Genomic DNA, 16050 nt, shown 5'->3' with positions numbered 1-16050 from the left:
CTACCACGCAAATAAACTGCTAAATGATTACTTATTAAAAGTGTACTCGTTATAATCATCAGACATTGTAAATTTTATAGCATTTTTGGTGCAGCGGAGTAGTGTTAACGGAATTGGTATAGATAATTATATTATAGGACATTCTTACAGAGATTGACCAAGTCCCACAGTAAGCTCAAAAAGGCTTGTGTTGTGGGTACTCAGACAACGATATATTATATATAAATACTTAAATACATAGAAAACAACCATGACTCAGGAACAAATATCTGTGTCATCACACAAATAAATGCCCTTACTGGGATTCGAACCCAGGACCATCGGCTTCACAGGCAGGGTCACTACCCACTAGGCCAGACCGGTCGTCAACGCCAATAATTCCAACTGAAATGGTAAATTAAGGTTAATATTAACGTAATTAACGCTAATTAATCATTAGGGCTGAAATTGTTGATACCAATTCCGTTAACACCACTCCGCTGCACCGAAAATGCTATAAAATTTACTATGTCTGATAATCATACACAGCACTCGAGGAGGCATTTTGCGAGCACGTCAGTTAGTAACATTTTGCATAAAAAATGAATCAATTTTCGAGTCGTCAGAGTAAGGTACTTGTACATTGTAACCTGGTAAATACCAAAGTATTAAATAATCATAATGACGCATGATTTTTAATTTGTTATATCTCTCGCTTTGAATGATGGTCCCTTATGACAGTATTTTTTTATGGTAACGGTACAAATATATTTCCTATTTTTTTAATTATTAAACCTTACCAAAAAGACTTGTAGAAACTGTTATAGGAATCATGATTCGACAAATCATAATCATGCGTCATTATGTTTAAATACCAGGTTACAAATACTAAGTACAAATACCTTACCCTGACGACTCGAAAATTGATTAATTTTTTTGCAAACGTTACGTTGCGGACGTGCCCGCAAAATGCCTCCTCGAGTGCGATGTATGGTTATAATCCATCTACGAATAAATTATATTATAGTTACATGCTATTTACTTAAAAGTTAATTTGTCAAAAGAGTGCTACAAGAGAAGGGTGATTGCTGAATTTTTACTAGACCTAAGACGGATCTTTACACCAAATAATTTAAGACGATAACTTAGTCTGTAGATATTATAGATGTTATTTGTATTCTATTTATTGTTGTGTACACGAACTGTGTAGGTACTTAATCGTTTTTGGGCTATTTTTTAATTTGTTTGCTTTTTTTTTTTCTCATTTTTTGATTAAATTTGGTAGACAGAGTTCCCAATTCTGTACAACATAAGCGCAATTTCACCGTATGTAGTCCTACAAAATCCTCCACTGAGTTACGAAAACGTATGGGAACAAAACTTCCGTGAGACACAGACGCATTAAATATATTAAGAACGGGGCTATTAGCGAATGACGTAGTGAGTGTTGTGTGCAACCCATCATTTGACAATAATGCCATAAACGAGGGTAGTTTCTCGCCCCCTACTGCCGCCACCGGCGCCCGCGCCGAGACATCGGGCGCCCGCAGTCTGCGCCGGTCCGTCACCGTCAACGCAAGCTCCTGATGACACTCTCGGTACGAAGTGAAACATGTCGAGCGTTTTTCGACTTAAAATACGTGAGTGACCTGTTCTTAATATATTTAAAACGTATGGGGTTTTCGTAACTCAACGGAATTTTACACATTTTTTTTCGTCCCAAATTGGGATTTAGTGTTTATTCTGACCAGAATGAGAAGCTGTTCAAACTTCAAACCTAGGTCTACCAATTTTTATCAAAATCTGACAAAATAAATCGACGAAATAAATAAAGAATGGCCCTTTTACGTCTAATGAAATGTCTTCACTACGATTGTAACGTACAGTCAGTTTTGTTACAATAATATATGTCATGATGAAGCGCTCAAAGATATACTTGGCATTTCTGGACCGACATGAAAACCTTCAAGAAAAGACCGTACTCCCATCTTAAATGCCGGCAACGCACTTGCCCTCATGTGTCCATGGGCGCGGGTAATTTCTTACCATCAGGCATTTGCCTCCTATATCATAAAAAATACACGTTCTCTTGTCGGGTATACTTGAGCACTTCGTTTAATTCAATGTTTAATGTATTTGAAACTATTATTACCAGACATCGTAAATTTCTAGCATTTTTGGTGCAGCGGAGTGGTGTTAACGGAATTGGTATAGATATAATAGATAATTCCAACTGAAATGGTAAATTAAGGTATTAACCTTAATTTACCATTTCAGTTAATATTAATTAACGTAATTAACGCTCATTAATCATTAGGGTTGAAATTGTTTATACCAATTCCGTTAACACCACTCCGCTGCACCTAAAATGCTATAAAATTTACGATGTCTGATTATTATGTTACTTATTTGTTTCGACTTTCATTTACTTGGGACAGAAACTCGTTAATTACAAAAATATGACTATTCCACATTCCCACACAACATTCTCATTACTCTGTCAGACAAATAAAGCTGTGCACATATTGGAGACTGCCGTAAGATGACACGTTTTCCTGGTATAGGTGACCCAGAAAAGTATAATATCCAGGTATACGGAAATCTCATAACCCGTTCACGTCGCCGCGCTGTTTAAAATTCTGTTTTTATACACATACTAAATGACGATATACCTGGTTTTGTGCCAATTATGTACTAAAATTACAGATCAATCGAACAAATTGGGGCAATGGAACTATCATTTAGTATCTGGCATTATTAAAACAGCTTAAATAAGAAAATATCCTCTTGCCTACTTTACCTACTTGTAGATTAACGAGTTACCATAATGAGTGTGATAATGGCCTAAGATTAATTAGTGTTTACTTACAAGATTTAGAAGTGAATTGAAGTACATAAGTACTAATAGAAACACATTCTCCGCGAGATCTCTATCATGTCATTTTGTATTAGGTCATTAATCAATTATCATGCACGAGTCTAAACTATCAATGTATATTATGTCCTTACTAAATAGCCACCAAAAAATGTATCTCCGGTGATACAGCATAAATCGTCTGTAATATATGATGAAATTAATTTAACTTATTTATTTTGGAGTTCACTAGGATCATCGGTACAGTCAGCAGCAGAAGTTGCTAAGCGGGCCAGGTGTTCAAAATAATGTTGACGCGACTTTATTGTTAAGAGAATAAGAGCGATACTTCATATTTTATACTGCACTTAAGATTACATCATTTACGGCTCGGCTTCATAAACATAAGAGTAGAAATCTAATCTATGTTTCTATACCCAAGTGTACCTACTATCAGCATAGAGAAATATAGTAAGAATAGAGTGCTCAGTCCATACAACAGTTTTGATACCAAAACGACTATTATTTTCGAAGTCGTCATCTAGCATCGAGTAACGGAATTATCAGTACCGCTAGTCGTTTTGGTACTAAAACTTGTATGGAGTGAGCACTCTATGTATTTTTTTCTCTATGCTATCAGCAACCCTCTGAGCTGACCATTGGTCGACCTTATATCTTGCGTCACTTTCGGTTGCTATTTAAAGGAAAGAGATGCAAGACATATATTTGGGCAAATGAGGCAAATACCAATAACAAACCACTATTATCCACTCAATAGATGTTAATATTTGAAAAATTACGATCAAGTACCATTTCTGATATTTAAAAGGCTGAGTTCGTACACGTAATAAATAAAGAATTGTTTTAAAATGTACCCTGCAAGAAGATAAACGTATATATTATTATATTATAATTAGTAAATCATGCCTACATAATGTAATACTCCCGTCAAACTTTCATAGGTACTATGGTTCGTTTTTTTAGCATTCAAAAAAGTCTACGCGATCTTGACGTGTCTTTTAATTGAAAAACGCTTTTTAAAAATCAGTAACTATTACTTATGAAAGCAAAGGAATGTAAATAATCGTATATGATTCATAATTGTTACATAATTGCCGTGCCTTGTTTTTCAAAAGTGTTTTTCAATAAAAAGACATGTCAAGATTGTTTACCTTTTTTCAAATGCTAAAAAAAGGAACTATATAAGTTCATAATAGTGACAGTAATTCGCAAAAAGAGAACGAGGCCTGCTAAGGCCGTAGCCTTAATAAATATAACTATAATATGTTAGACATTAAAGTTGTAAATTTTTATCGAATGTTAGACTGATCTTTAAAAAATATATGATCATTAAGATATTTGTAAATTTCTTAGAAAATCTTTTTTAAGAGTAGAATTTAATTTTAACCTTATTGTGAGGTAGAAGCCGGTGTGTAATATTTTCTATTTGATTTTCTATTGAGCAAACTTAATTTTATTGAGTAGTTAACCATACATATAGCAATGTTAAGAGTTCTGAACTTGAGACTAGTGCCATTGCTAAAGGATTACACAACACAATTACTTAATATTAGAAAATCAAATCGAAAATTATGATATTTCATGGGCTTGCCACCCCATCTACAGGCAGCTGACCTACCAGTGGCGAGGAAGTGACTAGCGATCGGAATTTCCGTGTCATAAAAAGAGGTGTATATATTAATCTTTGGTACTATAAAAATTAAAAAAAAAACACTTGCTATGAAAAACCATCACTTTTCGCTTTTCGCATATTGCCATCGGTCGGACAGCTGTTTAAAAAAGCAGTATCATTCTCTGTCCACTTTTCTCCTAATTATTTCATACTTTTACAGGGGCTTGAAATAATATATGCCTTAGATTTACTAATACAAAATGACAGTCAGATCACTAGTTGGAAATTATCATGGTTTATTGGCTGTAGGTAGATGAAATGTGTGTTTGTTACAAAATTCACAAAATGGACAGCCACACAGTGATTAACCAAGCTTCTGAGGGTGCAAGGTTACCATGATCTTGGCTGGAGAACAATTAAATATGGTGGTAAACTATCTTCTATTCTATATGGTTGGAAACCAGCAAAGTTACCATTGTTGGCAATTGTCTGGTCCCCCCCCCCCCCCCCTTAATTCTCAGGGGTCTACATTTTATTCTCTTTGCCACTAAGGCCTCAAGAAGTTAATTAAGCCAATAATAACAGTAATAATTTCTTACTATATACAACACAACTGCTTAAAACACGAAAATAGTTAATCTGAGACATAAATTATCTCAACAATAATTTTATTAGATTAATGTTACGAATGTACACACCTACTTACGGGGATAGAATTAAGTTATATACCTCAATTTGCTCACGGACTTGCTTAACGACGGAATCTGTGTAGCTAAATGTAAAATGATAAGGATTTTGTAAATATTATGTATGTAGAAAAGAAAATCTTATTTGTAAATTAAATTCATATGTTTAATGGCAATGTGTCGATGTAATACACTTATGATGATAAATAAATATGGTAAAATAACTTTTCACTTTCCTTTCCATCATTCATTATTTTAACATACCTATCTAATTACAACATAGTAAATGTTTTGCTAGTTACGATGTATTAACATAATTATTACTTAAAGAAACTACAGAAATTAGTAAAACTAACCAGTACAAAACTCAGTTAAACTCTTTCGCTTGATATTTTGCCACTTCATTTGGAAGGCACAGTCTCTTTGTCAGGGAAGAAACAAAATTTCCTGAATATTGAATTGTTTTCATTAGCCCATTTTTTAATGTAGTGCACTCCCGGTCCCCCCAACAATCCGGATTATAGCGATCTTGGGATTAGCGAGTCCGGATTTGCGAGTCTTATAGGAAACATTACCCGGGTCGTATGAAACATTTTGTTTTATGAAGCAACGGCTAAGATTAAAATTTGACTGATTTGTGAAACATCACTTGTACTTAAATTTCGTGTTGCTTCTTCTGCCATCCTTTCTCTGAACACCTACACTACACTTTTTGATCACTTATGAATTCTTATATTACCAAAGTCGAGTGAAGAAAGAAAGAAAGAAACTCAAATCGTACTCAAGTGAGTCAAGTATTCAAATAACAAAACAAGGCAATTCACATTGACACTATTGACAGTGCAATTTTTTTAGACATTCTTTTAAATTAAGGATACAAGTTTTTTAAGACAGCGCATTCTAAAATAGTGTATTAAATACGCGAAGTGTGAGATTTAATTGAATTCGCGCATTATTCATGCCTTCGCGCTTTGTTTTCCATTTTTTGTGTCGGGTTAAACTGGTTAAAGAGAACTTGCGAAACAAAAGCCGTAACACACTACCGCACCGCAACGCGGACTTGGTGCGCCGAAACCATAAGCACAGTATAATAAATAGTACTAACGTACATAAGTGAGAGCGTGAAAGAGATATATTCTTCTTGACTTTGGTGCGGTGCGGTAGTGTGTTACGGCTATAACATTACGTTACGTACTGTCCACGCTTATCTGTCACATGATAAAAATGGAAAATTTGGGTTCTAGTAAGTGCTAGTAAGTAGTATTAATATAATTCAAGATTAGATTACAAAGAGGTGCTCGCTGTCACTTGCCAAATCATCCCGGCGTGATAGCACAAATGTGGAGAGGGCATTAAAAAGAATTGCTGACAACACTGGCGAAAATGTCGGTTTGACAAACAATTGACAGTTGACACTTCGCCCTGCCTTCTGTCTGAGGACGGTGGTTTCGTTTGTCGCAGTCGGGCTGGGCTGGGTCGCTGTGTGCTGTGTTCGCGTAGTATTTGGGCGTGTTAAATATATTTTAATAAATCGAAGGACGGTGAATTTTGTATAAAAACGTTACATAATAAAACAAAGAATAAAAGTGTATAATTTTCAAACAGAAGTGCTCTTCCAAGACAGTTATCATAGGCGATGATACCTTTGCCACTGATGAGTAATATTTAATAGTACAGTGAATTATTTTTATATAAACAAAAATGGGGAAGTTGTTGAGTCTTTTGGCCCGTGACGACTCGAATTGTTGTTCGTCGCCGCGCTACGATATCTTTTTGGATTTCGAGAACGCTGCGCCCACGGAAACAGAGAAGGAAGTGTACGAGGAAGTTCAGAGAGTTTTGTTGGAGTCTGAGAAGATTTTGGAGGAGATACAGTGTTATAAGGGGGCTGGGAAGGAGATACGAGAGGCTATAGCGGATCCGTCGCGGATATCTCAGGAGCGAGCCTGGCGCGCGGTCAAACCGCTGGTGGATAAGCTGCTGCGATGCTACAACCACTCTGTGGAGCTACAGCGGGTAAGTTACCAATTAATACATATATAAAGATAAAACCTTTTTACTACTGGCCGGTGAAGCTGGTAAGATTGGGTCTGAATCATGGTAATGAATGGTTTTAATAACTTGTTCTTTAAAAGTTTTTATGTAGGCATCTATGTTAAATTTTATATACAATAGTCTTAAGGAGTCTTCATACATACATGTACACTTTAAAAAAACAATGAATACCCTCGCCTCCTTGTTGCATTCAAAGTCGTGACATAGTAAATAAGTTCTTGCTGTTGCTGAGTGTTAGTATTGTATTAGTTGTGTTAGTTGTGTATTACCTAACCCGAGATTCTTACTATGGTTGGTAATGGATGAAAATATTATGTGAAGTAAAATCAATGTTAAAAATGAACAAGAAATGTAAATATCCACTGCCTGTATGAGTTATATCCATTTTTCATTTATTTCTAAAATTGTGGTTCATGATAGCAGGTTTTTTGCTTAATACAAAATAAACAGTGAACCATCTCCTTTAAAAAAAAATCAAATTAAAATATAAAAAAAACTGATAGTTATCCCACAAGTGGATAATTAACTGTTCTTTTTTTTGTCTTAAAACATTATATCTATATAACTAGGGTTGCCATAATTAGTCGGAACTGATAAGGGACAGTGGTGTTCTAGAGCAAACTCCAAACTTTTTTACCTGAGGATATAACAGTTGTCTTTTATTATGAATCGTGGAATATTTGCTAGCGGAACCTTACTAATCATTATCATTTAGATAATATAAACATCATTATAAACTTTATTAATTAGCGATAGGACCGCCTGTTGCCAACTTCATTAACACTGAAAGTCTGTTTCCGACTTATACTTACTTAATTATTTCTAATGTGTAAATAAATAAAATAGCATAGTTATTAAAGTATGCATCCTTTTCATGAGCCATATCTTATCACGAGTTTGCTTATCAGTTTGATTACATTCTGTCAAGTGATAAGTTCTTTCACAGATAACACAACCAAACAAAAGATTCTTAACACAATGTACACACTCTATCTTGTATGTGTACATACACATACAATGCGATAGGGCAACTACTGTCACAAGCACAAGTGTCACAGGATCTTCAAGAGCAAAGGCCTGACCCGCCATATGAGGGCCCAAGGAATCACAATGAGCCATTAGGGTCACCAGCAACGAAATCGTTGATGACGAAGTTTCGGTTTAGCTTTCGGTAGATTATGTTTCGGCCGAATGTTCGATTTCGGCTAAAAACTGATGAACCTTTCGGCCGCGCCGCAGCTATTTTGTCGGTAGTGTCCGACCGAAGTTTGGTTACGGCAGATTTTGGCACAAAAATCTTATTTTGGCCGAAGGTTCGGTTTCGGCAAAAAATCCAGCTTCGGTCGGAAACTAAGGACTATGCATACTCTTACTCTATCATACTTATGTGTTGTGTGACTTGTGTGTTATGTACCAAAGCAGTAAATGCTGTATGAAACTACTTAACGGAAAATTAAATCATTATATCAAATTATCTCTTCTTCTCTTGCCTAGGTATACTTATTTTGCAACCAAGTTACATAATTGAAACATTAAGTAGATCAATTACATTTACTAAATACCTGTCTACTTATACTATATACTGGAGTATAAAATACAGTTTGAAAAAGTTTTAGGTACCTATCTGTAGCTCAAAGTTAGGTTCTAATCGTCTTCTTTTATCCGAAAGTTTATCCGAAACATTTGCGAAAGAAATGCCCTCACTGTACTTTCGACCTTCCAGGCGATACTTATAATCATCATCATCTCAGCCATAAGACCTATAATACATAAGCAGAAATTAACAACAATTGTGGAAACACAAGCGAGCAAGCGACACCTGCTTAACTGTCGCTTTTTAGCGTGTTTTGTTCATGTAATTCCCATTTTACACCATAAGCATCTCCGGCGTTTTTCGTAAAAAATTAAACAGGTATGATTGATTTCATATTTTGTTTCATTTTATTTTCGCCGATAATCGCTGTTTTTTTTTCAACCCAACCAAATGGTAGGCAATTTATAAAATAGATTAAAGAATAAAAACATTTATTGGTGACAATCACTATGAACTGCACGAACAACAGACCCTTTAAGAACCTGTCAGATGAAGCAGTTGCGTACCTGGGAAGGGCGAAATTTTAACGAAACCTTAACTTTGACATTGTAATCCAGTGACATGTACATATGCCATACGATAAATAATAACAGAGAGAAAACAAAAATTATGTGCATCATGAAATATTTACGGTATCTTATTACCAAGCCATTATTAATAGCAAAGTCAAGCAAGCGTTGTGCGTATCTCACCGTGAAGAGTCTCGGTAAAGGTCCGATTAAAATATCCTATCGATCGACCTTTGAAGGTCTGCGGGCTCAGCACGGTTCCATTTTTATCGACTATCACTATGCGCGTCCCTTTCGCACTTACATACTTGTTAGAACGTGACAGGCATGGTGACAAGGGATAAAAACGCGACCGTGCTAAGCCGCCTGGTTATCATGCAGATAATGGCAATAAATATCTGAACTGTAAATATCTGGGCTCACCTTGAACATCGAAAATCGTTAGTTGCCTCTTTACAGTGGATAAGTTTCCAAACTAGCGAAGTTTCCACATGGAAAATTTTGGGAGAAATCTCATGTTTTTGTAGGGAAAACGAAATGTTCCATTTACAAAATGAAAGTTCCTTTGTTTCCTGTAAAATTCTTCTGGAATTTCCGAGAATGTTTCCAACTTTTTGGAAACTTTCCGCAACTTGCACGTAATGCACATCTGCATATTATTAAAAAAAATTGTCCACACCCGAATATATTTAGAACGTCACTGCTTCTTGAAATTGACGCTAGTTAAAAAAAAACAAAGTGCTAAAACCCTCACTGTTTGCCGGCCGACCGTTACAATGGGCGCCATTATTTTGGGCTCCATCTCCATTCCTTGTCTACCTGCTACAAACGTTTTTTTTTTCTAAAATTTTGCCTATGGCTAGTTTGGAATAGTCTGGATCTTGCGTGTTATGGCGAGATGGCCACAAATTTGATTTCGAATGATCGCTGTTTACATGATTTTTTTAAATTAAAATACCGCTTACAAATCTTACAATATTTACTAGTAGGTATTATAATAAAAAAATTGTATCACATAATTATAATATAAATAAAAAAGAAACTCCATCACATCTGTCTTTTGAATTGTTATTAGATTTTATACGTATGTATACATACGCATTATTTTACATCATGTTTTGTTCTTGTCTTCTGAAATAGCAACACTATTGGTAAATGCCGATTCATCCTAAAGAGCTCAAGTCAAAAACAAAACGTGTCAGTCATTTTTAATATTCCAAGATCTGAACATTTATAGCCATTTAATTTAATAGTCCACATGTACCTAAAAACATTGGTAGTAATATTATAGTGTCGGCAAAAAAAATGTCAAAAATATTACCTGTCTTTATATAAAAAAATAACCTTGCCTGGAAGATCAAGATTATGTTCGATGATCAATTTGATATACTTAATTACATAGTTAAACCTTAGTACCTTGTTAGTACCTTGTGGGGGTAGACCCCCCACAAGGTGGACTGACAACCTGGTTAAGGTCGCAGGAGTCCGCTGGATGCGGTTGGCGCAAGGTTGTGGCACTCTTTGGGGGAGGCCTATGTCCAGCAGTGGACGTCCTCTGGCTGATATGATGATGATGATGATGACATACATACCAGTAACCTCGGACCGCGTGGAAAGAATGAAGCTAAGTTTAGTTCAGGCGCTACCCTTTTTGTCTTCCGATATGAGTCCTAATAGTATGTATAATTCATTCTTTCACACTTTTATGGATCATTATAATGCGATATTCACCTCAAAATCGGTCGTAGTTAGTGGTGCATCAGTTTTTAGTGAGTGGGCTACTGCGGACTTACATCAAAGAAGACGTGAACTGTATGCCTTATATGAGGAACGGCGGTTTAATCAGAGTGATGAATTTAAAGAACATGTGAAGGAGTATTCGAAGAAGTTTAAAGTAGATTGTCATATAGCTAAGCGAAATTATCTAAGTCAGAAAATAAAAAGTAGTTCCGACATTGTTAAAGCAACCTGGAAAGTTATAAATGTGGAGACTGGTCGCTCTAAACACACAATTAAAGAGCTTAAACTAAACATTGATAACAAAATTATAGATTCCAATTTAGAAGTAGCTACAGAATTTGAAAAATTTTTCACCGAGGTACCAGTATCCACAACTAAGGATTTAAATTCATCACCCTCATCTGCTGTTACATTATTAAAACATAACGCTCCAGAGTGTTGTGGAGACCTTCATTTTGAACATGTTTGTACCTCAGATGTAATAAAGGCGTTTAAATCAATTAATGTCAAAAAAACTAATGACCTCTGGGGAGTCTCTGTCCATGCTGTCAAATCCTTAGTTGAAATTGTAGCGCCTGACTTGGTAGTTATATTTAACAACAGTGTTGATTGCGGCGAGTTTCCTGATCTAATGAAACATAGTAAAGTAATTCCTTTATTTAAATCTGGTAGCAGCTCTGACCCCACTAACTTTAGACCGATATCTGTGCTACCAACATTTAGCAAGATTTTTGAAAAATTAGTTCTTTCTCAATTAGTACGACATTTTAACGTTAATAATTTGATGTATAATAAGCAGTTTGGTTTTACACGGGGTCGCTCAACAACCGATGCCGGTGTTGAGCTAATTAAGCATATTTTCGATGCCTGGGAGGAGTCACGAGATGCTTTAGGTGTCTTCTGTGATTTATCTAAGGCCTTCGACTGTGTTTGTCATGAAACATTAATCAGGAAACTTCATTATTACGGAGTTAGAGGATCGGCACTGAATTTACTTAAGTCCTACTTAAATGGTAGAATACAAAGGGTCGATGTGAATGGACAGCGATCACCTGGGTCATTGGTCTCTATGGGTGTACCACAGGGGTCAATATTGGGGCCTTTCCTGTTCCTTATCTACATAAATGACTTGCCATTCCTTGTTAAGACCCACCATGATATAGTATTGTTTGCAGACGACACCTCACTTATTTTCAAAGTCAAACGACAGCAACAAGCTTACAATGATGTAAACAATGCCATTTCAAAAGTAGTAAATTGGTTCAATGTTAATAATTTATTGTTAAATGAGAAAAAGACTAAATGTATTAAGTTTGTCACTAGTAGTAACGTAAGGCATGTGCAAACAAGTGTCATTGTGAAGGATGAGGAATTGGAATTAGTTGATAGTACAGTTTTTCTTGGTATAACTTTAGATTCTAAACTCCAGTGGGGTCCCCATATTGCTACTCTTTCGAATAGACTGAGCTCTGCAGCTTTTGCAGTGAGCAAAATCCGTCAGTTAACTGACGTGAAAACAGCTCGATTAGTATATTTTAGTTACTTCCATAGCATTATGGCATATGGTATTTTACTGTGGGGCGGTGCTTCAGAGATAAATACCATTTTTGTTCTGCAGAAGAGGGCTATTCGAGCAATATACAAAATGAACCATAGAGACTCACTTAGAGATAAATTTAAGGAAATTGACATAATGACAGTGCACTGTCAATACATTTATGAGAATATTCTGTATGTACATAAAAATATTGTAAATTTTAGGAAAAATTGTGAAATTCATAATATTAATACTAGAAATAAACATAAGCTCGCAGTGCCCTTCACTCGGCTCCATAAAATTAAAAAATCATTCATGGGTAATTGTGTAAGATTTTATAATAAACTTCCAAACCATATTACTGAATTATCTATTAATAAATTTAAGAATTATGTAAAGCGTAAACTTATTTCTAAAGCTTATTATACCACACAAGACTACATGAATGATATTACAACGTGGGATTAATTGTTATTCGAAATGATTATTTATTTATTAGGTACATTTGATTATTGATGAGGAAATGGATATTCCGATGTAATACTATCTACTTCTTTTGTTACTTATGCTTTTTTTTGACATTTAGATTTTATTCTAGAAATTCTAGACTAGTATTTTTTTATACAATCTTTTTAATGTTTGACGATTCTTTTGTGAAATTCTTAGTATTAAATTTGATATGTATAATAATCCAATTTTATTATGGAATAATATTAACATCAATAAATTGCTCTGATAATTAGATTAAGATTAATTACGATTCATAAGAGCTTGTTGCTAGGCCTACATGAATAAAGTATATTTTTGATTTTGATTTTTTGATTTACTTAAATATCATAGGGCCTTTAGCCGTGGCCGTAGGACCAGAACCTATTATTTTCGGTTAATCAGGGAATCTACGCGGTTCTATATACATACCTTATGTTATGTTGTATACAAAAGTATTCCAGAAAAAGTTATATAAAACAACTGAATGCGATATAATATTATCAATCATACTCGTCCGTCTGTCACTTGTCTTATACACATGCTCTGATGATGACGATAATCTTTGTTGACCTCGTTTCCGCAATTTTCACGTTAATCATACATTAAACAACAAGATAGGTGATGAGAAGAGACTTGTTTACTGTGTTTTAACGCCATAAAATGTATATATGCCTACGTTGTACTTCCAAAAAATTTTATTTGCCAGACAGTCAGAAAACAGGCAATTGCATGGTATACTCCTCCTGGTACTCTCTTCCGGTCTTTTCGTGGTCACGTGACTGACACAAGCCGACGTCATTATGCGACAGCGCTATAACTATGATAATATGCGATAGCGCTATATAAAGCAGTCATGTTATTGTGACGTAGGCTTGTGTCACTCTGGGAAGAGAAGACCATGTTTTATTAAGGTGGCCACTGACGAGCCTTCCAACAGTCCAAATAGCGTGGCTGCAATCCAAAATCGGTCCGTGAATGTCAAAAACGTACAATGTTTAATATTAGGATGCCGTCCATTTGGATGAATCCATTGTAACGGCATCCATTTGGAAGGCTCATCAGTGGCCTGCTTTAGACTATGGGCAATTGGAAGCACAGACAAAATATCCTCCAGACTGAGCATAGTCGTGCTACCCCCTCTGCCACGCATACGGTAAATTTACTCCATGTTCGAGTCGAAAGTGTCTTTGTGTGACGTCCGTGAACTCGTTCGTCGTTTGAACGGACCAATCACGGCACGGGATCTCGCTCACCTCGTCCCGCGCACCCCCGCATTTTTGGCAGCATCGGTTGCATGAAATAATTGCTCTAAACTCGGTCTAGAGGATTCCTAGTCTATGATTGGAAGCTTTCCAATGAAATTGACATAAACTCCCTACTGAGGAAAACTTATTTATTATGAAGTAGGCGCTCTACACAATAAACATGGTTTATAATACTTATGTAGACATACGTAAATAGGAATTACGTAAAAATTATTCGTTTTATGCTACTAATCCTAAAATGTAGTTTCGAAAATAACTTGAGCTAAAATTAGTACAAGTTAACCTTTTGTTCTGACAATGACCAGGAAGAAAGGTTGCAATTGAGGAGTATTTATCCAATTACTGCAATCTACGCTTCAGGTCTCTACTGCCCTTTTATTACTACCTAGGCCATTACATTCTTAATGAAGATGGTTACAATGCCTTTCAGTAAAAAAATCAGACGAATTGTCTGCTCGATTGTCTCTTATATAAAAAAAAATTGTCAACATAATGTTACAACAACATGGTTAATGGTACAAGTAGGTTTAGTGCATGTTAGGTACATAGTGCTATCGACTTTTGAAGGCAACATTTGACTTGAATCAGTGTAACGTATCCCAAGTCTGGACTGAAGTGAGTCACGTCCACAATCTGCATATTTGAGAACTCTGTCCATCTCAATATTATTTAGAATTCCAAGCATCTCATGCAATCTCGACAACGATACGCTAACTACAAACTATCTAATTTCTCATTTCTCTCTTTGACTGTTGCAAGTGTTCAGCGTTCAGCCAAGCGTATGAATCTCATCAGTTTAACCATCTCGTTAATCGCTAACGTATGTGTCTAATTACAAGCTTTTATTTAACTTGCAATGTTTGTTTGTAATATGTTTGTTCGGGTCTAATCTTGCAAGCTAAATTAGGCTCGCTTCCCATTATTCGATTAAGCGGAAACTTCGCATACATTATGTAAGTTGGGTGACAATGCAATATTATGGTACAATCGAGCTGATCTCATGATGGACACCGGAGGTGGTAAAAGAAACCCTATGACAAAATAAAATAACACGCATTTTGTTTGGGTTTGTTAGAATTGTATCGATGAGTATTAAGTGACTGTTGGAAGAAAAGTACACTCCGCAATAAAAACTAAAAATCAAAAAAATTTTTTTTACAAAAAAACTTAGGTACTTAAGTATTTAATCCTAACACTGCACATCCGACGGAAAGCGGATTGCAACCCGTAATAAACCGGCAATCTCTTCACGCTTTAAATGCATGTGACAATCATCCAATAAAATGATCACAACTCGAATAGATCGCGTGAGAATTGTTTGAATGACGTATATACTTCCTTTGGGGGCAACGGATCCATCAATTTAGTTATTGAATTATTGATATGAGAATTATTGATACAATTAATTTGCTATCGGGGTACGCATATCAACTGTTTCCTATTTATAGACGCGAACTGACTGATTGTATATGTAATGTAACCTAATTCGCTTGATTACATTTGACTTCGTTTGAGTCACTTGAGTACTTCGTTCATTAAGGTAAAGTTTATTTTTTTATTCGGTAGACTGAAATGACATTTGACAGTATGAACATCGTCTGTCATTTCATACTATGAAATGTCATGTTAGTCTACCGAATAAAAAAGTAGACTTTAGGTATAAGTTCCATTTTTTACAATGCATCAATTCTTTTTACTCATATCAAGCA

The 16050-nt window shown here is 35.4% G+C and overlaps 1 protein-coding gene and 1 long non-coding RNA gene across 2 annotated transcripts in view; both read left to right on the top strand.

Moving 5' to 3' along the window:
• Window positions 1-2297: 2297 nt before the first annotated feature.
• LOC134795742 (uncharacterized) lies at window positions 2298-5376 on the top strand. The gene is made up of 2 exons (XR_010144842.1): window positions 2298-3274; window positions 3486-5376. It is a non-coding gene; the product is annotated as an uncharacterized LOC134795742 (long non-coding RNA).
• Window positions 5377-6569: 1193 nt separating this feature from the next.
• The window catches only part of LOC134795704 (CYFIP-related Rac1 interactor B), a 52494-nt gene continuing 43013 nt past the window's right edge, over window positions 6570-16050 (top strand). The window contains exon 1 of the mRNA XM_063767640.1: window positions 6570-7168. Coding sequence (XP_063623710.1) covers window positions 6854-7168 — 315 coding nt within the window. The 5' untranslated portion in view covers window positions 6570-6853. The remainder of the gene's footprint in view (window positions 7169-16050) is intronic.

The sequence above is a fragment of the Cydia splendana genome, chromosome 12, assembly GCF_910591565.1.
Source record: "Cydia splendana chromosome 12, ilCydSple1.2, whole genome shotgun sequence".
In the NCBI taxonomy this organism is placed as follows: domain Eukaryota; kingdom Metazoa; phylum Arthropoda; class Insecta; order Lepidoptera; family Tortricidae; genus Cydia; species Cydia splendana.
The sequence above is the reverse complement of the archived record's forward strand: the minus strand, read 5'-3'. Positions and strand labels throughout refer to the sequence as shown.